Source organism: Sparus aurata, chromosome 8 (assembly GCF_900880675.1).
Source record: "Sparus aurata chromosome 8, fSpaAur1.1, whole genome shotgun sequence".
NCBI lineage: Eukaryota > Metazoa > Chordata > Actinopteri > Spariformes > Sparidae > Sparus > Sparus aurata.
Genome location: NC_044194.1, coordinates 939,283 through 967,013, shown reverse-complemented (window position 1 = coordinate 967,013; position 27,731 = coordinate 939,283). Strand labels below are relative to the sequence as shown.

The following is a 27,731-nucleotide window of genomic DNA, read 5'->3' as shown; positions in this document are numbered from 1 at the left end:
TAACTGGATCCTCCAGAAAGGAGAACTTCCACCCTCTTGGAGGAAAGCAATTATTTCAGTCATCCCCAAAGAGCAAAAAGACAAGCAGGAATGCGGGAATTATCGACCTGTTAGCGTCCTCAATGTGGACTATAAACTGTTTACATCCATCTTAGCCCGCAGATTGGAAACACTCCTCCCTAATGTCATCCTTTTAGACACAGACAGACCCAGGACAACATTAGAAGGACTTTACATATACTAGAACAAATAAGAAGAGATAAGACAGAGGCGGTGATTGTAGGCTTGGACGCAGAAAAAGCCTTTGATTCAGTTAGGTGGTTATTTCTGTATAAAGTAATGAGAAAATTCGGCTTCCAGGAAGGATTTATAAGAGTAATTCAGACCTTCTATGATAAGCCTACGGCACGGATAAAAATACACGGGGACCTTTCCGATTCTTTTGTTTTGGAGAGGGGAACAAGACAGGGCTGCCCACTTTCCCCCCCATCTTTTTGCTTTATTTATCGAACCCCTGGGCCAATTATTAAGACAGAGTGACTCTATTAGAGGCATTGAGGTGGGAGGGATTGAACAGAGAGCAATACTTTTCGCAGATGATGTTTTAGTTCTTTTGGAGGACCCAGAAAAATCTTTTTTAGGCTTGATGACATTATTGGTTGATTTTGGGAATCTATCAGGGTATAAGCTCAACATTTCAAAGACACAGGTTATGACTTTAAATTTTACTGCACCACAGAGCCTGCAAGACAAATATGAACTCGATTGGGGAGCTGAATCATTAAAATATTTAGGAATAAGCAAGCAAATTATGGCCCTCTATCCCTGAAGATAAAATCTGACCTCCATCGATGGAATCTTATCCCCTTTCTTAGTCTAAGTTCAAGGGTGAATGCAGTTAAAATGAATATCCTCCCTAGATTGTTGTACATTTTTCGTACTTTACCAGTGGAAATAAATGACAACCAATTTAGAGAGTGGGATAAATGGATTTCTAGATTTATCTGGCAAGGAAGGAAGCCTAGAATTAGATTCAGTATTTTAAAATTGAGAAAAGAAAGAGGAGGAATGGCACTACCCTGTTTAAGAGATTACTTTTTTGCTTCACAGCTAACCCCCTTGCTGTATTGGTGCAACAGTGAGTATAGGGCGAGATGGAAGGAATTAGAATCTGCAATCAGCCCAAATTTTCCTCTTCAGGCCGTTATTGCTGATAAAGGACTGATAGCTCAATTAGAAGAGAAAAATAACCCCTGGATAAACCTTACATTGAAAATATGGCAAAGAGTGATTAAATTGTGTGGAATCCACAACATGCTCAAGCTTTTTAGATGGTGTGCCTACGAACAGAATTTCTTCCCGCCAGGGAAGATAAAAGGTTTAAAACCCTTGGTAAGGAAAGCACTTACAACTTACCTCTCATTTACACACAAAAATACAATTCAGAGTTTTCAATATTTACAAGTCTCATGGACTAGGAAAGCTTGATTTTTTTAGGTATCTCCAACTACGACATTATTTTAACCAGAAGTGCAGACCTACTAATTTTTCAATAGTAGAATCTGAGTTTTTTAGGATCCTAAGGTCTGCCTTCAGTACATTCCCATGCAAATCAATTTCTAAGATGTATGACGCTATCACCGTTGCTAAGTATGAAAACACCCTGTACATTAAAGAGAAATGGGAAAAAGAAGCGGGAGTAGTTATTTCAGAGGAGGCCTGGGGGGAAATATGTAGCTTTCAGTGGTCCTCAACTAATTCCATGGAGTGGAGGGAGCACTGCTGGAAAAACATAGTAAAATACTTCAGAACCCCACGCCAGGAAAAATATATTAAAAACCCGACGTGTTGGAGACAGTGCGGATTAACGGAGGCAAACCACTCCCACATATTCTGGGAATGCCCTAAAATGAGTTCATATTGGAAAGGTATTCACAAAACACTATGCACGGTATTCAAAACTGCCATATCCATGAATATGGAGTCACTATACTTTGGCCACATTGTGGTTCTGAAACGAAGGAGAGATACAAAGCTGCTGCAGGCCCTGTTAGCGGCAAGCAAAAAGTCAATCACCAGAAAATGGCTAAATACCACACCACCTACAGTGGAAGATTGGTATTAGGGGTGGTTAATCGGTCCAATTTCCCGATTCGATACAATTCCAATTATTGAAGTCTCAATTCGATTACAAATCGATTTTTGATTATTAACGATTATTGATTCGATTTTCAATTATTAACGATTATTGATCTTCCATTTAACATCAGTCAGCTGCTGAATTATTTTACTTATCTTGGGAGTAACACCTCACAGCACCTTCAATATTGTATAGTGTAACTGTAATATCAAAATGATTATTTTTTACTTTGTGTTAAATGTAGTGTTTCACTGGTAAAAGAAAGTTGCCAAGCTCAGGACTCATGTTAGAAGCATTGTTGGTGACGAGAACCAGGGCGTGTTTCTCTGTTCCCCACTCGTCTGCCATTGCTTTGAGAAACTCGCACATATTTGCGCTTGTGTGGCTATCATCCATAGCTCTCGTCTGAAGTACGTAGGACATTAGCTTCCATTAACTGCTGACATAATGAGCTGTAACGGTCACATATGAGACTGTAGCTCTGGATGTCCAGGCATCGCAGGTTATTGCTACCCTGTGAGCAGAGTTGAGGGACTCTTGCACGGAAAGGTTTGTCTCCTTGTAAAGATTTGGAATCAATTTAAGTGTGAAAAAGCTCCGGGATGGAATAACATATCTTGGCTCCAGACTGTGGACCATGTAGCGAAGCCAGTAAGAGGAGGACTCCAGTTTGTATTACTATTTCAAAAAAATATATATTGTTTTTTTGTTTTTTTAAATCGATTTTTGGAAATTTAATAATCGAATCATAATCGTCAATATTATAATCGCGATTAATCAATAATCGATTTTTTTCACCACCCCTAATTGGTATGGCATTATCTCAGAGATTTTTAAGATGGAAAAATTGACTTACTCTTTAAGGATTCAAAAAGATGAATTCTACCAAATTTGGAACAAATGGATCAAATTTATATCCCCAATGCGAGCAGACTTTGTATGACTTCAGTGACGTTTCAAACTCCACTCCTTCTAATGCATTGTAAACTATAGAAATGTAAGCTCCCTTCGGTTCTGTTGTATAAAGTTTCAATTTCTTAAAATAAGGTTTGTGCATATGTATGGAAGTCCCACACTCCCTGGCTTCTTGGAGCTCTGATGTGGCCTTATGTTTATTTACATTAGTACATTAATATGCTCATATGTATATCCAGATATATATAAGCTTGATGCAATGCAGCTGTAAACAGGAGCGCCAAGTGACGACTTTTTTTTGGAACATGAAGCACTGGTAAAGAAAGTCTGACTGGTTTCTAAGATATAAGCTTCAACACGTGAGGACTACGGCTTCCAGGTTTTTACTTGTTAATTTACTTGATTGCCCCTCTACATGTACATATGCACACAATGGTTGAAAAGAAAAAATGGAAAAGAGAGTTATGTATAATTGAAGAAACTCTGTATGATGATATGCCTTCTTTTCCAAATAAAAATATAATCACAAAAAAAAGTGTTTTAATACATAATCCATGTTAAGTGAAGGCCAAATGGTCTTGCCCCTAAAATGAGGAAATTCCCACCCTGACTGCATTCCCACTAGTAAGCTACAGTTACTCTATGTAAGCTGAGTCCAAGTTGTCTCTAAGAGTCTCTAGAGTGTGAAATATTGCACATTGCCTCAGCCTGCAATAAAACGGTGGTCAATTCATGATACTTTCTCATCTCCTAATTGTTATACTTAATAATACAATGTCAATGTTGTGTAAGAAGAAACATTAATTAAATATATGAAAGTTACACAAGACAACAATATAGAAGAATTTATGGATTTGACGCTGTGATCGGTGATCGGCAGATACTGCTTTCAGTGACCAAAAATCCTGATCGGTGCATCTCTAGTGTTCAGGAGACTTTCAAAGACTTTATGTTAGTGTTTCTTCAGTCTTGGAGCCTGATGTTACTCTACAGCAACACGTTACCAGCAAACACTGAATGAGTCGTCTCAGTGCTCTTACTTTGTGTCTGAGGGTCCAGGTTCACTCCTGAAGGCTGGAGGCTGCTCATTGGACCGGTCACTCTTCATAGACAGACAGATGGATCCTGCAGGTTCTGCTCTCTGTCTGCTGGACTGAACTCTGCAAACACCAACATGTTTTTATTCACGTCACATGAATCCTTCATCAATAAAGTGATTTAAGAAGCTCTACATACACAAACTGCTGCTGCTGTCCATAAAAAGGTCTAAAAGTTTCTGTTTGTCCTCTTAGATCAGATTACATATTTATAGCAGACACACAGAGGAACATGAGGCGGGAAAAGTCTCAACTATGGACACAAAAGACATTTTAGTGGAAATCTGAATACATGAACACAAAATCAACTAAACATACAACACGACAACAGTCATCTTACTTGGGTCCAGGTTCAGTACTGAAGACTGGAGGCTGCTCATTGGACCGGTCACTCTTCATAGACGGACAGATGGATCCTGGAGGTTCTGCTCGGTTCTCCTCTTCCTCCACACAAACACTCATCTTCTGGACTGAGAGGTGAAACATGAACTGTGAGCTCAGAACACAAGAATCAGGAAACTGGTTTGTTCAAGAGTGACCAAGGAAGAGAGAAGAGGAAGTAACACACACACACACACTTACAAACACACACACACACACACACACACTTACAAACACACACACACACACACACTTACAAACACATACACACACACACACACACACTTACAAACACACACACGCACACACACACAGACACACACACACACACTTACAAACACACACACACAGACACACACACACACACTTACAAACACACACACACACACACACACACAGACACACACACACAGACACACACACACACACACACACAGACACACACACCCCTCTGGGCTCCTGGTCTTTAGTTCCAGTAGTTGTAATGTGTATTATTCAGCCTATCAGGACTTTGTGTCCACAGAAGAATCAAAGTGTTGACTTTATTCTAACATGTGTTTCCTCTACAGTCCACAGAGACTAAACTGACTCACACTCTCACAGTAACATCACAAACACCTTGTTTTAACACTCACCTGCCTCACACTTTAGTCTTCCTGCTCCGTCTTCTTCTGTCTGTTCTGCTCTCAACATGGAGTCTGTCGGACTGAACACTTTAGTTTCTCTCCTCAGACTTCTTTCTGCTCCGTCATCTCAACATGGAGTCTGACCTCAGTGAACACTTTCACTTTCAGCCTCTCAAGTGACACAGAGCTGCTCCTCCCCTCTAAGTTTGTGTGTGTGTGTGTGTGTGTGTGTGTGTGTGTGTGCTGGGACACACATGTATACACACAGTTTATGTACATTGAAATAATTGAATGGTTTAAAGGTCTGTGGTGATCAGAGAGCTGTGATTTCCTACTACAAGTGAATGCATCAGTGAGGACCCTATAAGCTGCTGTTAACTGCCTGCAGTTCATTCAGGAGCAGGTTTGTGGAGTAATGGAGTACATGTAACAGATTACATCATAAGGACACAGAAAAAGGTGACTGTGTTACGTTAAAGTTACAGTAAACAGAATGTAATCAGATTACAGAGACATTGATTACTGATTACTAACAGGATTACAATCTGAACATGAGACGCGACACTAATCTGTAATCTGTATGAAGCAGCAGCTGCAGGAGGATGAAGAGTCAGAAAAATAAAACATCAAAGCGTTAATGAGCCTCATTAATTAAGTTCCTACAGGAACCCTTTAAATAAGGTTCCTGCAGGAACCTCCTGTGAGTGAAAGGGGAGCTCCACCAGTGTGACACATTAAAGTGAGTTCACATCGCAGATTTATAGAAGAACTACACACCAGATGCAAAGATGGCGTCCGTTCTGACCAATGAGAATCTCTCTCCTGAAAACGTTTCCTGGCTTCTGTGTTTACTTCCTGGTTCTGCAGCTCAGTGAAAATTAATATTCACAGTTTTTAAACCACTTTTTGCAGCTTGAGGGAAGTTTTACAAATATCAAACCTCCACAGACAAACAGCACAACAATAAAAGATATTAAAAACAGGTCGTAGTCCACATTCATATATAGAATTCACCCTGTCAGAATAATATAATTCTCTAAAGTGTAATTATTGACTTTCTACCACGTACTCTTTAATTCCTACATTTCATTCATTTGTTTCTGGTAGTAATGAGCTTCCATACTCTTCTGATCAGTTCAATAGACAAGTATTTTATTTTCTTGAGTAAAATATTTAAAGATGAATAAAAAGTCCCTAAACTTTCTCTTCCAGTGAATATTACTGAAAAACCTTTTTACAGATGTGTTAAAGTTTCTCTGTGTTTTAGTGTGAGTGAGTTAGCTTTCTCTTATATCACCTGGTCTTCTTCAGCAGATGGACCTCTGCACCTGCAGCAGGATCAACAACAAACCCAAAACACCAATTAAAACTGTTTCAGAGTGATTTTCTGCCTTTAAAGAACCAGATTGTTGCTCACCATAAAACCATGTAAAGCTCCAGCAGAGCAGCTGAAAATGGGCCTGGACTCTGTGTGTTCTGGAGCCGTGATCAGACTAATGGTGGGTGAAATATATGTACTCTTGTTCCATGTTCAGGATTTTGACACAGGATTACTCGTACAAAAGTACACTGTAAAAGTACTTCATATTATTCATGTGAGTAGTCTAGGAAGTATACTGTCATATCCTGTTGAACTTAGTACTTCCTGACTACTATGAAGTACTTTTACTGTGTATTGTTGAGTAATCCTGTGTCAAAATCCTTAACAGAGAAAAAGAATAAGTATATTTCACCCAACTCTGATGTGGAATAGTTTTACTCGAAAAGTACACAGTAAAAGTACTTCATATTTGTAGTGGCGGATTTGTTCTAAATAATAATGCCCTTTGTCCAAATTAAAAACATTATCAACCCTCCCGTGGGCTCACCACTCGCGGGAGGGTTCAGAAGGGGCCGGTGCAGAGGGATATGGGTGGCGGTCGTGGGCGGGGGCCCCGGCGGCCCGATCCCCGGATGGTGACTCTAGCCATGGGGACATGGAATGTCACCTCACTGGGGGGGAAAGAGCCTGAGCTGGTGCGGGAGGTTGAGCGGTACCGACTAGAAATAGTCGGTCTCACCTCCACGCACGGCCTGGGCTCTGGAACCCAACTCCTTGAGAGAGGCTGGACTCTCTTCCACTCTGGAGTTGCCCGCGGCGAGAGGCGGCGAGCTGGTGTAGGCTTGCTTATAGCCCCCCAGCTCAGCCGCCATGTGTTGGAGTTCTCCCCGGTGAACGAGAGGGTCGTTTCCCTGCGCCTTCGGGTCGGGGATAGGGCTCTCACCGTTGTCTCAGCTTATGGGCCGAACAGCGGTGCAGAGTACCCGGCCTTCTTGGAGTCCCTGGGAGGGGTACTGGAGAGTGCTCCAACCGGGGACTCCGTCGTTCTCCTGGGGGACTTCAACGCCCACGTGGGCGATGACAGTGTTACCTGGAGGGGTGTGATTGGGAGGAATGGCCTCCCCGATCTGAACCCGAGTGGTGTTTTGTTACTGGACTTCTGTGCTAGTCACAGTTTGTCCATAACCAACACCATGTTCAAGCATAAGGGTGTCCATATGTGCACGTGGCACCAGGACACCCTAGGCCGGAGATCAATGATCGACTTTGTGGTCGTGTCATCTGACCTCCGGCCGTATGTCTTGGACACTCGGGTGAAGAGAGGGGCTGAGCTGTCAACTGATCACCACCTGGTGGTGAGTTGGATCCGCTGGCGGGGGAGGAAGCTGGACAGACCTGGCAGGCCCAAACGTATCGTGAGGGTCTGCTGGGAACGTTTGGCAGAACCCTCTGCCAGGGAGATCTTTAACTCCCACCTCCGGGAGAGCTTTGACCAGATCCCGAGGGAGGCTGGGGACATAGAGTCCGAATGGACCATGTTCTCCACCTCCATTGTTGAAGCGGCTGTCCGGAGCTGTGGCCGTAAGGTCTCCGGTGCCTGTCGCGGCGGCAATCCCCGAACCCGGTGGTGGACCCCGGAAGTAAGGGTTGCCGTCAAGCTGAAGAAGGAGTCCTACCGGGCCTGGCTGGCCCGGGGGACTCCTGAGGCAGCTGACGGGTACCGGCAGGCCAAGCGTGCGGCAGCACGGGCAGTCTCGGAAGCAAAAACTCGGGTCTGGGAAGAGTTCGGGGAGGCCATGGAGAAGGACTACCGGTCGGCCTCGAAGAAATTCTGGCAAACCATCCGGCGCCTCAGGAGGGGGAAACAGTCCTCCACCAACACTGTTTACAGTGGAGGTGGGGAGCTGTTGGCCTCGACTGGGGACATCGTCGGGCGGTGGAAGGAATACTTCGAGGATCTCCTCAATCCCACTGACACGCCTTCCATTGAGGAAGCAGAGGCTGGGGACTCAGAGGTTGACCCATCCATCACCCAAGCCGAAGTCACTGAGGTAGTCCGTAAGCTCCTCGGTGGCAAAGCACCGGGGGTGGATGAGATCCGCCCTGAGTACCTCAAGTCTCTGGATGTTGTGGGGCTGTCTTGGCTGACACGTCTCTACAGCATCGCGTGGCAGTCGGGGACAGTGCCTCTGGACTGGCAGACCGGGGTGGTGGTCCCCCTATTTAAAAAGGGGGACCGGAGGGTGTGCTCCAACTATCGGGGGATCACACTCCTCAGCCTCCCCGGGAAAGTCTATTCCAGGGTACTGGAGAGGAGAATTCGGCCGATAGTCGAACCTCGGATCCAGGAGGAACAATGCGGTTTTCGTCCTGGCCGTGGAACACTGGACCAGCTCTATACCCTCCGCAGGGTGCTCGAGGGTTCATGGGAGTTTGCCCAACCAGTCCACATGTGTTTTGTGGACTTGGAGAAGGCATTCGACCGTGTCCCTCGTGGCATACTGTGGGGGGTGCTCCGGGAGTACGGGGTCGGGGGCCCTCTGTTAAGGGCCGTGCGGTCCCTGTACTGCCGGAGCAGGAGCCTGGTTCGCATTGCCGGCAGTAAGTCAGACCTGTTCCCAGTGCATGTTGGACTCCGGCAGGGCTGCCCTTTGTCACCGGTTCTGTTCATTACTTTTATGGACAGAATTTCTAGGCGCAGCCACGGGCCGGAGGGGATCTGGTTCGGGAGCCAATGGATCTCGTCTCTGCTTTTCGCGGATGACGTGGTCTTGTTGGCTCCTTCGAGCCGGGACCTCCAGCATGCCCTGGGGCGGTTTGCAGCCGAGTGCGAAGCGGCTGGGATGAGAATCAGCACCTCCAAATCCGAGGCCATGGTTCTCGACCGGAAAAAGGTGGCCTGCTCCCTCCAGGTGGGAGGAGAGTTCCTGCCTCAAGTGGAGGAGTTTAAGTATCTTGGGGTCTTGTTCACGAGTGAGGGAAGGACGGAGCGTGAGATTGACAGACGGATCGGTGCAGCGGCCGCAGTAATGCGGTCTTTGTATCGGTCTGTCGTGGTGAAGAGAGAGCTGAGCCGAAAGGCGAAGCTCTCGATTTACCAGTCAATCTACGTTCCGACCCTCACCTATGGCCATGAACTTTGGGTCATGACTGAAAGAATAAGATCCCGGATACAAGCGGCCGAAATGAGTTTCCTCCGCAGGGTGGCAGGGCGCTCCCTTAGAGATAGGGTGAAGAGCTCTGTCACCCGGGAGGAACTCAGAGTAGAGCCGCTGCTCCTCCACATCGAGAGGAGCCAGCTGAGGTGGCTCGGGCATCTGTTTCGGATGCCCCCGGGACGCCTCCCTTGGGAGGTGTTCCTGGCATGTCCCTCCGGGAGGAGACCCCGAGGAAGACCCAGGACACGCTGGTGTGACTATGTCACTCAGCTGGCCTGGGAACGCCTTGGGGTCCTCCCGGAAGAGCTGGAGGCAGTATCCGGGGAGAGGGAAGTCTGGGTGTCCCTGCTCAGGCAGCTGCCCCCGCGACCCGGCCCCGGATAAGCGGAAGAAAATGGATGGATGGATGGATCAACAAAATCTAAATGAAAAGGCATCTGAGGCACTTAAAGGAGAACTTCGGTCGATTTAAACATACAGCTTCATTGCTCAAGCTACCCTTGACTTGCCAGTACCGAAGACGCGAACACATTTGGTCCAGCCATTACAGAGCTCCGTGAACGGAGACTTAGCATTGAACGCTAACAGCATGGGGTCAGAACTTTACACTGTGTTTTAAGCATCTTAACATGCTCCACATCTCACACCAAAAGTTATGCAACATCAGCAGACACTTTACAACACAGCACTGTAGCGTGTATGACTCAAACTGAATAAAAAAGTAGTTAAAACAGTGTGTTTGTGCAAGCAGCTACTTACCTGTTTGTTGACATCCGCGCTTTCCGGTAGCTAGACCAAACTAGTCAATCCGTCTGCTGGACTCTTATACGTACTACAACATAACACCAAGGACTCTGCAGGGAGTATCACTTTAACTAAGTCAATAGGTAAGTATATAAACATCAAATGATTATCTGCGATACCACAATTTAGATGATTTGCTGTGTTAAAGTGCATCATCATCTTCTGGCTTCATGAGAGGCCAGTTAAAAATTTTGTACATGTAAGCAGAAGCTATTTTGTACTCATTGCCAAAATGTTCACCAAGAAGGTATTTAGCTGTTTGGTATCCTCGAGCAGGCGGTAGATGCTGACAGCTCCTCACCAGTGCTCTCGGCTGCCGCCTGGTGTTTTGCTCCAGAAAATTCAAGCAGTCACTCGAGTTATTTGTCTTTTGTTCCACACAGTTTTCAAAAGCTCTAATAAAGGACTGAAACTGAAGAGGGTTGCCGTCAAACACAAGAATATTTCTTGTTGGCAGAGCAGATGTTACATTTTGTTGAACCAACAGTGCAGTGATGTCACTCTGTCTTTGCATGATGTTCACAGCATCATTCTGGGTGTTTTCATTGCATACTGTGTTCAGATATGATTCACTTCCTGTCTGTTGATCATCAGGATCCACTTGTGTTGTTTGTGCTTGGCTGCTGTTTAACACTGATCTGAGGTCCCTTTGTGTTGATGCAGATGGTTGTTGAGGCCTGACGGTCACAGCCGGGTCGCAGGATGAGATTCACTCATAGAGATCAGCATCAGGATTCAGTTGGCTTGTTCCTTTCAAAATATGAGTTAATTCCATCTGATCATTTAGAGCCACACTTTGAATTCATCTCCTGCACATGAAGTTTTGCACTGACTTCAGCAAGTTCAGTTTCCACAGCCAACTGTTCCTCTTCCAGTTTCATTTCCTCCTCTCTGGCTTCCAGTAAATGTTTCCTTTTTAATGTCGCCATGCGCTCCATAAGTGCAGCTTTATCTGTTTCTACCTTTATTCTCACAGATGAGGTGGAGTGTGTGATCTGGGATGATTGTCCTTTAAACATGAGATGTTAGAAGCTCTGTCCTCAGGATTAACTTCATCAGAAAGCACACTTCGGTTGTTAGGAGGTTCAGTTCATTGTCCTTTGATTGCACATATGGCTGTCCAGCTTCAGATAACCAAGTCTTTACCTTCTTAAAGTGTGTGAAATCTTACAACTTGATCCTTTTTGCTTGAAAATATTCAGTTTGCCTCTCACATTCATCCTTTGGCAAACCAGATTTATGACATCTTCATGCATCTCATTATCTTCATCATGACACTTGATGATCTTAGTTAAGCTAGATTGCACAGGTTCCACATTATCAGTGGATTCACACATTTGTTCCATGTACCTCTCCGCCTGTTTGCATTTTAAAGACCTCTTTTCTTGGCACGTTTTGATATAAAATACTAAACCTTTCATTGTAAACTTGACGAAGCGTCGCTCTTTGTTTCTGATGCGATGTCTCTTTGTCTCAAACCCTTTTGAACCTGTTTTGCTTTCCACACTCTTTGTTTCCAGTGTTCACAATACAGATAAACATGATTTGTGGCATAGACAGACTTTGCACCTCGGCTTTATGAATGAATCAACCAAACTCCGACAACTTCTTATAACTTCAGATATTCATCCATCTTCAGTGAAACAATGATTCCAGCACTCCAATAGTTGAGCCGTTTTCCAGTCAGCATCCAGAATAAACCTTTTCACATACCGATGATGTTGGCAGTTTTGTGCGACGTCCGTTCTTCAATTCCGACGGTTCATTCCACATGACGATCAAACAATCTTCTTCCACATGTGACAAAAAATATCAACTTTGAAGGAGTTTCTTTTACTTTGTGTAGTGGCAGATTTGTTCTAGATAATAATGCCCTTTGTCCAAATAAAAAACGTTATCAACAAAATCTAAATCAACAGGCCACTGAGGCACTTACAGACTGAATCTTACGCAGGGTTGTGACTAAACAATTCTCCATTCATTGTTGTTTTGCGGTTTATTTTCCTTTGAGTGGAAAACAATTGATGAGCGTCTGCGTCTCTCTGTCACCTGGTAAAAACCATCAACCCTCCCACCACCTGCCTCGTCATATATATAGATTCACCTGTGCCAGTGCCTTCAAAACAAAAGCCTGATCAAATATTCAAAATCATAAAAACAATGCTACTAATATTGTAATCAAGCTAATTAACTAACAACAAAATAAATAAATGTTGAAATTATATTACAGAACAATGAAGGGCACCAACACAAAGAGAGAAAACAGAAAGAAAAGGGAAAACTGCTGTTTTTGAAGTTTTGTTCTTTCTCTTATTTTTAAAAAAGTAAAAAATCTGAACAGAAATCAGGTTTAATCTTTAAGTTCTGGGTCTTTCAGACAGAACCTGAAGTCGTCCTGCGCTCACTGCCAGTGGCGTGCACAGAATTTTTGAAGGGCAGGGGCGAAAAGAAGGGCACTTTAGCACACGTTTTGGCTCCAAAGACGGCACTTTATCATGTTTTAACCAGCCAAGGGGGCAGTTTAGTGTGTTTTGCCAACCAAGAGGACACTTTAGTGCGCATTTTCCAACAATTGGGCCACAATTTGGGATATTCCCCTGCCCCCCCCCCCAGAGCACATCAAGATGCTGCTCAGTTCAACCAGCTGAACTCTGGTCACAAGTTCACGAGCGTCCATGTGCTCGCTGAGGTGAAAAGCCGCGGTGGCCGACCCGTTGGACACGATGGATGTCAGAACGGAGCGGTGCCGTTGTCTGGTTCTATCTGAAAGGCTTCACCACATTTACACCAATGAGACTCGGTGTTAGAAAGAGCAGAAGATAAAACCAGTGGAGAGAAATATTATCCAGCAACAACACGGACCCGCAACAGAAAGTTTCTCATATTGCAGAACATAACTGCAATATGAGAAACTTGGATGGACCCTGTGAAGGGTTTGGACTTTGAATTAGCTGGTTCTGAACTGAAGGACATAAACAGGGAGAACCCGACTGGAGGAGGTGTGGCTGTGTACGTGGACACAAACTTTAGTTTCAAGCTGGCAGAGAGAACGGCAACTGCAGTCAGAAACTTCTCAGAATGTTTCACAGCAGAAATATACATGAAAAACAGCAAGAATGTAACTGTGAGCTGTATTTATAGAGCAGCCGGTTCTGATGCTGCAACTTTCAAGGAACGGATGGAAGAAATGTTCACAGCGTCCAATCAGAAGGTCTCGTTCATCTGCGGGGATTTTAATATAGATCTGCTTCATCCAAGTGACCACAAACCATCTGAAGACTTCATCAACACAATGAAGAGTTTACAGAGCAGCGGGATCACATCTCACTGAGCCACACTGACACACAACATATGTACTCATGTATCACACAACAATCAATAAGTGGATCACTGATCAATGAGCTGATCAGTGAGCACCTACCAGAGTTTACAGTTTGTGACAGCAACTACAAGGAGGACATTAAACTAGAGCACAGATGAGTCAATGAACGCTTTAACATCAATTACTGAACCAAAACTGGGAAATATTATATAAAGAAGAAAACCTCAACGAAGCAGATGAAATATTCTTAAAGCTTTCAAACTGTTGGATGATAAAAAAAACTCTCCAATAAAACAAATCAAATCAATTGTGACAGTCATGGATCAATAAGGGATTACAAAATGTCTGCATAAAGAAAAATAGACTTTATAGAGAATTCATAAAACACAGAACCAAAGAGGCAGAAAATAAATATAAACAATATAAAGTTCAGTAATATTGTGAGAATTAGTAGGAAGGAATATTATAGCAATCTATTAATAGTGAAAACAAAAATAAAGGAACATATTAAACTGTTATTGGAAATGGTTCTAGACATGTTAATGATCATCAGCACTTTATTGATAATGATATGATCATTAACAATATGGATGATGTAGTTAATGGCTTCCATCATGACTTTGTAAGTGTTTGGACCCAAACTGTCAGGAAGAATCTCTGATTCTGTGAGATCTGAAGAGAAGAACGGAGATCTGATGTAAAATAATCCTGACTGGATGTTTCTGACAGCAGTGGAAGAGACACATTATACAAATTGTTCATGAATGTACAAACTAAACTTCCACTGGCTGTAATGACGCTGACATGAGAAGAGTTAATAAAATCATTGAGGGAAATTGTTAAACCACTAACATACATCTGTAACTGATCACCTGTTAGATCCCGAGTTAGACCCTGTCCAGGAGGGACTGGACCAGCTCTCCGTTATAAAGGGTCAGATCCCTAAACCTACAAGAGGTTACTTTAAAAGTGGAAATTTAAATGGGGATTTCTCAAGCTGGTAGTGAGGAGACTCTCTGAGCTTCTAACTGCCTGAGTCCGAACGTCTACCTGCTTCCTCTGGATCATAACCTGACACGAAGCCCTTGAGTCAGATATGGCCACCAGCCACGTGGTCTGGTGCTAGGTTGGATTTTAGGGGCTTTTGGTAAACCCTAAGGGACTGTTTCAATTTGGTAGGCTAGAGTAACCTTTAAGAACCTTTAAGATAGTATGCACACTTAACACCTGACTTTTACTTCCATCAAAGAGATATAAAATCAATGTCCACAACTTTAACTTTAACTTTATTATGTAGGTTTTATTGCATAGATTTTAGCAAGTGCAAAGCATACAGTGCAATACTTATTTCATTTACTATCAATCGTGATCAAAAATCCTTATTGATAAAATCACAATACTGTAAATAACAAATTATTCTAAAAGAGCTGAGTTCTGGTTAAAATACTTAAATGTAGGTGAGATGGAGAGGGTCAGGTCTTTCCATGGCTTGCCTTTCCCTTCCTGCTGAAAGTCCTTTAGGCAAATCACAACCCGGCCAAGGTCTCTCAATTTCCCCAAAGTCCAAACTTCACACCAGCATAGTGAACAAAAGTACTCCAATATCCAAATTGTAACCCACAGCATGTTGTGCTCTTATTATCCTGGTCTGTTTCTGCTTAAGATTTCTTGAAGTTCTCTCTGCGATGTTTAGGATGCTCACATACTCCGTCTCAGGTGTTTCTTCAAGACTGGAGCGAGTGGAAGAACGCTCTTCAGTCTGTGTTTCTGATTTATATACTCTCTTGCTTCAACGATCTGACCGTCCTGTGACAGCGACCGAGGGGTCAACCGAACAGTGTTGCAACACTTCCTCTTGGCCTCAGCTCGTCCCAGCTTCTCTACTGATTTAACATTTCCTTCATTAACTTTCTAAACTTCAGTACATCCATTTCAAACCCAGCTAAACATTACACATTCTTTTACTGTGATCACCAAGTTATTACTTATATTATTACTGTAATCATGACAGAATCATCACATGTTTAGTACAATGCAGTCGGCAGAGCTTTGATATATTTCACAATCATTTCAGGACTATGTATAATGTCCTTTATACCTGTATTTGTGTTTGGCAGGAGTAAATGGATCTCGACTTTTCTGACACACTCCAAACTGGTCAATTCCCAGTAAAATGAAGCTAACAGAAGTCACAGCGCTGCACAGAACTGGAGACAAACACCACTTCACAGATTACAGCCTGTTTCTCTGCTGCCGCAGTTTTACTGAATCTTATAACAACTCTTTGTTGACAGACAACAAATTCATCAATAAATACGATTTACTGACTGACAGTCGATACGGATTCAGACCCAACAGATCAACATCTTCAGCAGTCACTGAACTTACTTAAGAAACCACAAGCTGCTGAGACCAAAAGAAATATGCAGCTGGGTATTTATTGATCTGAAGAAAGCATCCGATACGATCGATCGTGACCGATGGATTAATAAATGTGAGAGGTGTGGTACAAGAGAGGTGGTTCTGACCCGGCTGAGAAGCTCTCTGGATAACAGGCAGCAGTCTGAAGATGGTGAGGACATGTGGTCCAGTTTGGACAGTGCTTGTGGAGTCCACCAGGGGTCAGTGTTGGGGCCACTTTTCTTCACACTGACATTAAAGGGATATTCCAGTGTTAATTTAATCCATGGTCTAAATCACCGTGAAACTGTGTTAGACTCCCTCTCGAGAGATCAAGTTAGCAGACCGCTAATTTACGGAGTTTTATCAACCTAAAAAAACCTTAAAAAAACAAACAAAAAAAGATTAAAACCATGTATCAATTTCCTTCCACTTCACAATTATGCACCACTTTGTGTTGGTCTATCAGATAAAATCCAAATAAAATATATTTACATTTGTGGTTCAAACGTGACAAAATGTGGAAAAGTTCAAGGGGGGTAAATACTTTTGCAAGGCACTGTAGTTAGATGAGAGCGTATGAAGGTACACAGGTTCGGGAATAGAAGTAAATTGATGATGATTAATTAATGAAATTAATTAGTGAGTTGTGGAGAAGAGCTGAGATTAAATCAGTGTTCACTTCTTCCTGCTTCTTTTCAGGCAGGTCAGTGCTTCTTAATGGAAAATACTTTGTCACACTTCATTTTATGATGCTTATTTGTCAAACTAGTTCACAGCAGTCTGAGCTCAACTGTGTCACTGTATTAATATCATATCATATTAGATCTTTGCTGATATTTTACAACTCATTTCAGTTGATTGTTGATGCTGGCAGATTAACATATTTTCCCTCCTGACTGCAGAGAACATCAAGTCTTTTTATAGTGACATTATCATATTATTTGTTCTCTCCTAACGTAATGGAGCACAGCCCAGTCAGAGCCTCCCCACCCACCAGCTGATGGTGCTGCTTCAACCTCTCTGATCATCAGGACACAGCTGATCTTCTCAACACCTCCACCTTTCACCACTTCCAGCTGATGAGAGAATGAGAGAGAGCAGAAGCGATACATGAGTGTTTACAAGTACACAGTGAAATAAACTGCAGAGTCCCTGAATGCATCATCACTGCAGAAACACTTTAATGATGATTGACAGCTGTTAAAAACCAGAGTCTCAGTCACACCTGAATATTTCATCTCCTTTGAAACATTACAAATATGTAAATATGGAGTCTGTTGTAAAACACGTGGAGCAAACAAAAGACAGATGGACAGATGAATATATGATGTTAAAGCTCCTACATGTTCATACACAGACTGACAGTCAAACATCAGCTGTGGTTACTGGACTTCAGCACAGCTTCTGCTCTGTACAAACACCACATGGTTACTAAATGTAATGATGCTTCTCTAAAATCAGAGCAGTGCTTCAGTCACACTGATCTGTACGGTGGCCCTGAAGGTCAAAACACATCAACAGAAAAGGTGGGACAGCGTTCTTGGTTGTAATTGGACAGAACCCGAGTCCCTCTCAACAATTGGATGTTTTGTAAAATGTTGTGTTATGACCTTCAGGACCACCGTAGACCTGAGAGCTGTGACACAGATCAGCTGATCAGTTCTTTAGTGTTTAAGAGAGATCACATGTGATGAATGAGGACGACTGTGTCTACACATCCTGTGATGCTGTCAGCTGTAATCCAGTCGTCTTCACATCAACTCAACACAAGATCATAACAAGCTTCTGGCTCGTCAGAACAATACTGCTGAAACCAGCGTGGACTGACTCCAACCCTGTACTGACCTCAGAGTCTCCAGTCTACAGTGTGGACTGTCCTTCAGATCAGACAGCAGCTTCACGTCTGAATCCTGCAGGTCGTTGTCTCTCAGGTCCAGCTCTCTCAGATGGGAGGGGTTGGACTTCAGAGCTGAGGCCAGAGAATCACAGCTGATCATTGACAAACTGCAGAACTCCAATCTGAATAAAGAATAAATGATGAATATAAAAGTCCATTTATAATCCAATCAGATGTGTTCAGGTTTAAATGTGCAGCTCAACATCACTGTCCCTAATTAAGGTGCTCCGATTGTTATCAGACGATATTGGTTCTGAACAGTTTGATGGGTGGTCTCTAAAAGGGCCAATCAGAAGAGCTTCTCTTTAATACATGCAGCATGGAGAGAAGAGCCACAGTGTTCTCTGCCGTCCTCAATATTGTCTTGACTTGTATACAGCAGAACAGTGGTTACATACTTTATGACTGGTGTTACCCATGCCTTCCCCAAGGCAGTGACCCTCTGATGTTTTACTGGACAATAAGTGTCATCCTAGCTGTCTTCTGTTATCATCCTCATATGAACTCCTCACCTGTTCTATCCCTCACACCTCCCCACACCTCAGGTGAAGGGGAATCTCCCCTCCTCTCACATGCTGAGATCTTCTCTACATACATTGACATTTTAATTGAGAACTGTTCAATTTCCACCAGTTAAAATAGTTTGTAACTAAAGTGGGCCTGTAAAGACGGACTAGTGAGTAGATGAGTCTCCGTGTTCGCTGTGAGGACGTTAAATGTCCCCGACAACCTCTGTAGTCTCATTCAGACACATGTTAGCAACAGCTAACTGTTTTTAACACGTGAAGAGCTTCATAATTAAACTGTGGGACATTTACTGATGAATAAAATGTGCAAATATGTTCAAATATGTGGTCACCACACACCTTATTACACAGATTTAAATGGAAACACGTTCAACACACTCACAAACTTTGAGACGAGGGAACAAGATGTGCTTACATGCTAACATGCTAACAGATTTCTGGTTTTAGGCAGTGTTGGAAAAGTTTACTTTCTACATGAACTAGTTCAAAGTTCAGTTCACAAATTTTGAAAGGAATTAGTTCAGTTCACAGTTCATAATAAAACATTTTGAACTAAGTTCACAGATCCAAAAATGAACCAGTTCATATATGTTTTCACAGTATTATTATTATTATTATTATTATTATTATTATTGTTTTATGACAAATTGAGACTTTCTTGAGATTTTTTTTTTTAAACTGACAAACATCATATGTGAGAATTATGACACAATTCAAACCAGAGCAGAACATTATTTGTCTCATTTGTTCTGAAATAAGGTCCAAGGTGGTCGACCACAGGGGCGTGGCTTCACCTCTCTTTTCTGGATGATCATCATGGTGACATCATCCTGTCAACATTCACCCACCTGTTCACATTAACACACATTAATAACTAGAATCATAGAGTGTGTGTGTGTGTGTGTGTGTGTGTGTGCGTGTGTGTGTGTGTGAAGAACTGAAGGAAATTTAAATCTTCTGTTTGAGATTTAAATTTCGTAAACACAAAGAAAAAACACATGAACTGACCTCAGAGTCTCCAGTTGACAGTTTGGACTCTCCAGTCCAGAACACAGCAGCTTCACTCCTGAATCATTCAGGTCGTTGTAGCCCAGGTCCAGCTCTCTGAGATGGGAGGTGCTGGACTTCAGAGCTGCAGCCAGAGAATCACAGCTGATCTTTGACCAACTGCAGAACTCCAATCTGAATAAAGAATAAATTGAGTGAGTTGAGAAGACAATGTTCCTGCTTGAAATCATTCAGTGTTTAATCATCTGTTCAGAGCCGAACAAGTTTAGAAAATGACGCTCCAAACACCTGAACCCATGTTGTGCAGCCAAAACAGAAACCAACAGAAACTGACTGAACATTTGATTCTACCGTTTTAGATCAAAATCATCCTGAGTTTAAATATCTCAGTCAGTATAAATGTCACATGTCATCATAAAGGTTCTGAACAAACACGTTTGTTATCGTCTGACAGAGAAGAAAACACTGTTTTCATTCACAGAAGCACGAAGGAATCAAATGATTAATAGGTTCATAAAGAATCAACCAATGATGAATGTTTAATGTTATATTAGATCTGTTTTAAATATGAAGCTGAACACGACGCTCGGAGTCAATCAGCATCAAATCTACGAGGTCAGATCCCCTTCAGACCTGATGACATGAACACTAAGATTCACAAAGTTTGGAATAATGTTGTGAAAGTGTCAACAAAGGTTTAACATACATATTAAAATGTGATTTAAACATGTGAAAACAACATGTGTGAAATAATGGTGTCACATTTATAATTGACATCAGCAGTGTAATATGTAGCGCCCTTAGCCTGACTAGAAGAACACACTATTGACACTTACACTCTTTCTAGGTTCGGGGAGTTGGACCTCTAAATTATTCAAATGAGGGAACAAGAAGTTGAAAGTATACAATTTATTTCATTTCACCTGCTTATTTCTGGCAGTGTATGAAAAGAAAAAAAAGAATACAAAACAAATAGAGCTCTTTCATTAAAAGAAATATAAAGAAAATAAAAAGGAAAAGTTCAAATAAAAGTGTCCTTTCTTCTGTATTAGAAGTTAAGAGTTCAATTCCGTTCTGTGGGGTGTGTGTGTAATGTTCGGTTCATATACTACTACCCGGGTAGATTGTGTGTTTTTTCTTATCTGTGTCAATGGCTCCTCTTATCCAGAATAATACAAAAGACTCGTTCCAGGGCTCGTCAGCTTGTAAATCGGTGGTTGCTCTGGTCTGCGGCTCGGCTCAGAGTGAGCACGCGCTGTGTGATCATGACAATGAGTCAAGGGCTGATGCGCCCCCTTGTGGTGGGGCATGTAAACTCTTCTAAATGACATAAATGGGTTTAGTAACCATGTGGGTTACAAATATCTTCAATGTTCTAAAGTTTGTCTTCAGAGTTTCAGACAGTCAACACGTGCAGTGTGATCAATCAGAGATGACATTAAATTACATCCATGTGTCTTTTGTCCAGCGTGACTTTAACATCATCAAAGCTCCTTTTTCAAAGATTCAACACTTTCTATTCACAGATTTAAATGTGAGTGTGGCCACACCTTTCTGATGTTACATTAGGATGGTCTGTGTCCAACAGGGTCTGTCACTTTAAAACCAACAATCCAACATTAACACACACCTCACTGTGTGATTGGTCACCTGGGTGGAGGTGAGAAAGGAGGCGGGGTTTGAACTTCTCTCTCAGCTCTTTGTTCATTTGTTACACAAATATTTCTGTTACTATTCATATGAACAGCTGAGTGAACCACTATGAACGTCTTCAGCAGAGACTGCCTGAACATGTGACACGGATTCTCCATATTTAAACCATTGTTGTGTCTCCAGCAGCTCTTCACTCCACCTTTGGCTGTTTGGAACAGCTGTGAACACTTTGAGCTCCAGATGTGTTCAGACAACACGTCGTACCACTGAGCTTCTTTCAACAAATATCCGAACCAACGGCTCTTAAAGAAAACCAGTTGAGTGGATTTTCAAACAGAAGTGAATCCGACATCCTGCTTCTGTACGCTGCAGGCACAGTGAGCATAAGAGCCAGGTGAACTCTGAACCTGCCTCTGGTGCACAACTGACCACAGTTACTCTAAAGAATTATTTCACAGTTCCAGCACCGGTCCATCTCATTCCTACTCACTGAGGAAATTACCCGAAGGAAACTGTAGAGGAGTTATGGGATTGTTCCCAAGGAATTGTGGGAATTGTAGTTGGATGTACGGACTCTGAGCAGTCTGGGACATCATTTTAATCACACAACAGACTTCAACCACCAATCAGAAAAGTTCTAAACCACCGATTCACCTTCAACACAAACGAGCAGCTCTGTCTCACACACATAGAAAGCTGTAATCAAAGCACAGATCTTCATCAGAGGACCCCCGACTCCTCTTCTCCACTTTTAATATTTTAACGGCTTCTAACTCTAATAAAGTTTTTAAGACACCCACAGACGATCTTTGCGAGAAGTTTGCAGACCACTTCAGAACCAAAATCAAGGACATCAGATCCTGCCTCTTATCCCATCAAGTTTTATCTGTTAACGCATCTGAACTGTTGTCCTTGCCTGAGGAAACACTGGAGAGTTTTGCCCTGGTTGATGCAAGGACACTTGGTCGAGTATTCTCCCAAGTAAACCCAACAACCTGCCCTTTAGACCCAATTCCCACATCACTCTTAAAATCATTTTATGGATTCTTTGAGGAACAGTTTTTAAACATCATGAACTGCTCTCTTCAGACGGGTGTCTTTCCCAACGCCTTCAAAATGGCAGTGGTGAAGCCCCTTCTTAAGAAGAGCAACTTAGACCCCAACGTTTTTGACAACTACCGACCTGTATCCAACTTACCGTTTTTAAGTAAAATTTTAGAAAAACTGGTTTTTAACCAAGTTAATGACTTTTTAAACAGAAATAACATCTTAGAGAAACATCAGTCTGGTTTTAGGAGAAACCACAGTACCGAGACAGCACTTGTAAAGATTTTAAATGACATCAGATGGAATTTAGATAACAAAAAGCTCACAGTGTTGGTTCTACTGGATCTAAGCGCTGCTTTTGATACAGTAGACCATCACATTTTATTAAACAGACTCAGCCATCTGGTCGGCCTCTCTGGTACTGTCCTCAACTGGTTTTGTTCCTATCTCACAGATCGATGCTTTTATGTAAGTATGGATACATGCTCCTCAGGAACCCATGAAATTGGATGTGGGGTTCCCCAAGGGTCAATTTTAGGTCCACTTCTTTTTAATCTTTACATGCTTCCTCTTGGGGATGTCATCAGGAGACACGGCATCAGCTTCCATAGTTACGCTGATGACACACAACTGTACATTGCCGTGTCTCCTGATGAAACAGATCAAATTGATGCCCTTCTTAACTGCATTGTAGACATCAAGTCATGGATGGCAGTGAATTTCCTACAGCTCAACCAGGACAAAACTGAGGTTTTAGTTATAGGTCCTGAAGGCCAGAGAGAGAAACTTTTTCCAAAACTACAACACTTTAAACCAACACAATCAGTAAAAAATCTGGGCGTGATTTTTGATTCTGAGCTGAATTTTATTCCACATATCAGAAATATGACAAAATAGGTTTTTATCATCTTAAGAACATAGCCAGAGTCCGCCCGTTTCTCTCCCAGGCCAGTACGGAGGTGCTAATGCATGCTTTTATTTCCTGTCGCTTAGATTATTGTAATGCCCTGCTCTCTGGTCTTCCCAAAAAGAGTACTCTAAATCTCCAATTATTACAAAACTCAGCCGCACGAGTGCTGACGAGGACCAGAGGGCGGGAGCACACTACACCAGTTTTAGAGTCACTGCATTGGCTCCCCGTGCGCTTCAGGATCAATTTTAAGGTTCTTTTACTGGTTTTTAAATGTCTTAACGGCATTGCGCCCTCCTACTTATCTGACCTGCTTTTACCATATCAACCCTCGCGGACCCTGAGGTCCTCCGGCTCTGGCCTTTTATCCCTACCAAAACCAAGAACTAAAACCCACGGTGAGGCAGCATTTAGCCACTATGGCCCCCGCTTGTGGAACAGCCTGCCGGAGAACCTCAGGTCTGCAGAGACTGTTGATATTTTTAAGGGAAGGTTAAAGACACACCTTTTTAATCAGGCTTTTAACTAATATTTTAAATTCTTATTCCATTCTTACGTGGTTCTATCGTATTTTATGTTGTTGTTCCTATCTTGTTTTTTTTTTTTTTTTTTTTTTTTTTTTTAACTATTTTCATCTTAAATAATTTTGAATTTTTGAATTTTTATTATTTATCTTCGATACTATTTTATTTTATTTATTATTATCTTATGCATTTTATCCTTTTAACTGTTCACTTCATTTAATTATCTTTTGTCAGGGTTTTTATCCTATCTTATGTTTTTAGTTTTAAGGGTTAACTCCAGAGTTTCCTCAGGGGGGTCCTCCACACTGGGAGCTGTGTCTGGGATGCTGCTGGGGGTGCTGTCCCTGGGTCCCTTTGGCCCAGCCAGTCATTGTCTGTCAGGGTCGGGGGGCCTGGGCACTGCTGCCCCCCGTGGCACAGCCTGCGACTCCTCCCAGTGTGGACGGCCCCAAAGGTGGCGTTTCCTCAATCCTCAGTGCCTTGCCATGTCTCCCTATTTCCAGTAGTAAGAGTGTGTGTGTGTGTGTGTGTGTGTGTGTGTGTATGTGTGTGTACGTATGTGTGCATGTATATAGTACGGAGGGTGGGAGGGAGGGGCTTTCTTTATTATTGTTTTATGTTTCCTGTGTAAAGCACTTTGTGCTACATACTCATGTATGAAAAGTGCTTTATAAATAAAGTTGATTGATTGATTGATTGATTGATCACCACTGTCATCTCCATCAACACACAGCTGACTGTGAGCTTCATCCTCCATCATCTTCATCACTGATCAGATGTGCACCGAGCTCTGTGTGTGTGTGTGTGTGTGTGTGTGTGTGTGTGTGTGTGTGTTCTAGATTTAAATGTAATAAACACCAAGAAAAAAACACATGAACTGACCTCAGAGTCTCCAGTCGACAGTTTGGACTCTCCAGTCCAGAACACAGCAGCTTCACTCCTGAATCATTCAGGTTGCTTCCACTCAGGTCCAGATGTGTCAGATGTGAGGGGTTGGACTTCAAAGCTGAGGCGACGACTTCACAATGAGTCTCTGAGAGTAGACAGTTCACCAGTCTGTGAATACAGATAAAACATTTAAATCAGATAAAATCTGACTCTTTACTATGAAAACAGACTCTATACATTTTGCATCACAAAGCACATGAACATGAGCAGCTGTAGCTCAGCTGGTCGGCTGTTTGGCCTGAGCTGCTCAGTCAGCGATCACAAGGTTTGTAATTTGAAACACTGAATCAGTGGCCCATTTTAAATCCCCCTCAAAACACACCTGTATAAAACAGCTTTTAACGGCTGATTCTGATGATTTCATCTTTGTCTAATTTTGGCTTGACATGTTCGTGTTTCTCTGTTTTCTTCATTCTGTTGTCTTTAGATCTATATTTGTAATTGTCCCTGTAATACTTCTCTTGTGACTCTTTCATTGTTGTGCTGTTTTATTTGTGTCCAACAAACTGATGTGAGTGCTTTTGAGGTGCCATATAAATAAACAGAAATACATGTTGAAGTGTCGTTGAGGGAAATAATGAAGCAGAAATGACAGTTTAGGACAAAAGTGTTGAAATAAGTGAGACGTAAATGTGTCAGATGTTAGTTTACAGGGTGCTGTGATTTATATTGGTTCAGCTTCATGTTCACATGATGATCAGTGAACTGTGAAGTCACTGTAGGTTGGAACTGCACTCGTATGTATTTACCTCATTGTATTTTCTACATCTTTCATTTTATTCTGTCGCTCCATCTGGTTTTCATCTCCCATTTCATTCATTTAATGCCTCCCACTGCACAAACACAAGGATTAAAATTAAACATTGCTATTATCATTTTATGGGTAATAATTTCGTTGAATGTTCTGGAAACAAGACGACTTCATGTCATTTCTACTCTGAACTTGATGATGATCATTTATTCAATTTGCAGGTTTAATACTTGTTTTGGTAAACGTGTATAGTGTTGAGGTTTTATATTATTCATGTGTGTAAAGTGTTGATCTTTAATACCGAAGGCTTCAGCTTTACCTCACTTTATAATGTTTAACACATCTGGACTTACACAGCCTTTCTACAGTTCCTCACAGCTGGAATCAGTCTCCGTCGTCCCTGTACTGATGTGTTGTACTTCTCCAGCTCCAACTCATCCAGAACCTCCTCTGACATCTGCAGCATGTAGGCCAGAGCTGAGCAGTGGATCTCAGAGAGTTCCTTCTCTGATCTGTTCTCTGACTTCAGGAACTCTTGGATCTCCTGATGGACTGAGTGGTCGTTCATCTCTGTCAGACAGTGGAAGATGTTGATGCTTCTGTCAGGAGAGATCTTATCACTGTTCATCTTCTTCAGGTTGTTGATGATTCTCTGGATGATTTCTGGACTGTTGTCTGTCTGACCCAGCAGGCCTGCTAAGAGTCTCTGGTTGGACTTCAGAGAGAGGCCATGAAGGAAGCGAACAAACAGGTCCAGGTGGCCATTTTTACTGTCCAGGGATTTCTTCATGGCTCTCCTCCAAAAGTCAACCAGGTATGAGTCACTGTTATAACTCTGATCTCCCAGGAAGTCCTCCTCATATCCTCTCAGGAAGTTCTTCACCACCTCTGTGCTCCTGTTGGTGTGACAGTGGAACATGTAGACTGCAGCCAGAAACTCCTGAACGCTCAGATGAACAAAGCAGTAGACTGTTTTCTGGAAGATCACACTCTCTCTTCTGAAGATCTCTGTACAAACTCCTGAGTACACCGAGGCCTCTGTGACATTAAGACCACAGCGCTCCAGGTCTTCTTGGTAGAACATGATGTTTCCTGTCTCCAGATGTTCAAACGCCAGCCTCCCCAGCTTCAGAAGAACTTCCCTGTCAGCCTCCGTCAGCTCCTGTGGACTCGTCTCACGTCCCTCACGGTACTTCTGCTTCTTCCTCTTTGTCTGAACCAGCAGGAAGTGTGAGTACATGTCAGTCAGGGTCTTGGGCAGCTCTCCTCTCTGGTCTGTAGTCAACATGTGGTCCAGAACTGTAGCAGTGATCCAGCAGAAGACTGGGATCAGACACATGATGTGGAGGCTCCTGGAGGTCTTGATGTGTGAGATGATTCTGCTGGACAGATCTTCATCACTGAACCTCCTCCTGAAGTACTCCTCCTTCTGGGCGTCAGTGAAGCCTCGTACTTCTGTTACCTTGTCCACACATGAACGAGGGATCTGATTGGCCGCTGCAGGTCGGGATGTGATCCAGACAAGAGCCGAGGGAAGCAGCTTCCCCTGGATGAGGTTTGTCAGCAGCACGCTGACTGATGACTCCTGTGTGACATCAAACACGACCTCATGGTTGTTGAAATACAGTGAAAGTCTGCTTTCATCCAGGCCGTCAAAGATGAAGAGAAGTTTACAGACAGCGAGCTTCTCTGCTGTCACCTTCTGTAATGTTGGATGGAAAACATGGAGCAGCCTGAGAAGACTGTACTGCTCATCTCTGATCAGGTTCAGCTCCCTGAACGACAGCAGAACCAGCAGACTGACATCTTGGTTTTCGGAGCCCTCTGCCCAGTCCAGAGTGAACTTCAGCACCGAGAAGGTTTTTCCAACTCCAGCGACGCCGTTGGTCAGAGCGACTCTGATGCGTCTCTGTTGGTCAGGTGAGGCTTTAAAGATGTCGCAGCACCTGATTGGAGTTTCACTGAAGGTCTCGATCTTGGAAACTGTCTCAAGCTGCCAAACCTCATGTTGGGTATTAACCTCTTCACTCTGTCCCTCTGTGATGTAGAGCTCAGTGTAGATCCTGCTGAGGAGGGTTCCACTTCCTGTTCCATCACTTCCTGTTCCATCACTTCCTGTTCCATCACTTCCTTCAGTCACACGTTCACATCTCCTCCTCAGACTGATCTTATGTTCATCTAAAACCTCCTGCAGACCAACATTCACTGAAAAGAGAAAAATGTTTGAGAGAATTTGACAATCTGGGATTATTTTCATGATCAATAACAATCCATCAGTATCAGAATATATAAAGTTTGA

At 42.8% G+C, this 27,731-nt stretch overlaps 1 protein-coding gene across 1 annotated transcript in view; it reads right to left on the bottom strand.

Moving 5' to 3' along the window:
- LOC115586540 (NACHT, LRR and PYD domains-containing protein 12-like) overlaps positions 1 to 27,731 on the bottom strand; it is an 83,272-nt gene that overhangs the window by 53,801 nt on the left and 1,740 nt on the right. The window contains exons 4-6 of the mRNA XM_030425683.1: positions 25,786 to 27,637; positions 24,616 to 24,789; positions 18,013 to 18,186 (exon numbers count right to left, since the gene is read on the bottom strand). Coding sequence (XP_030281543.1) covers positions 18,013 to 18,186; positions 24,616 to 24,789; positions 25,786 to 27,637 — 2,200 coding nt within the window. The remainder of the gene's footprint in view (positions 1 to 18,012; positions 18,187 to 24,615; positions 24,790 to 25,785; positions 27,638 to 27,731) is intronic.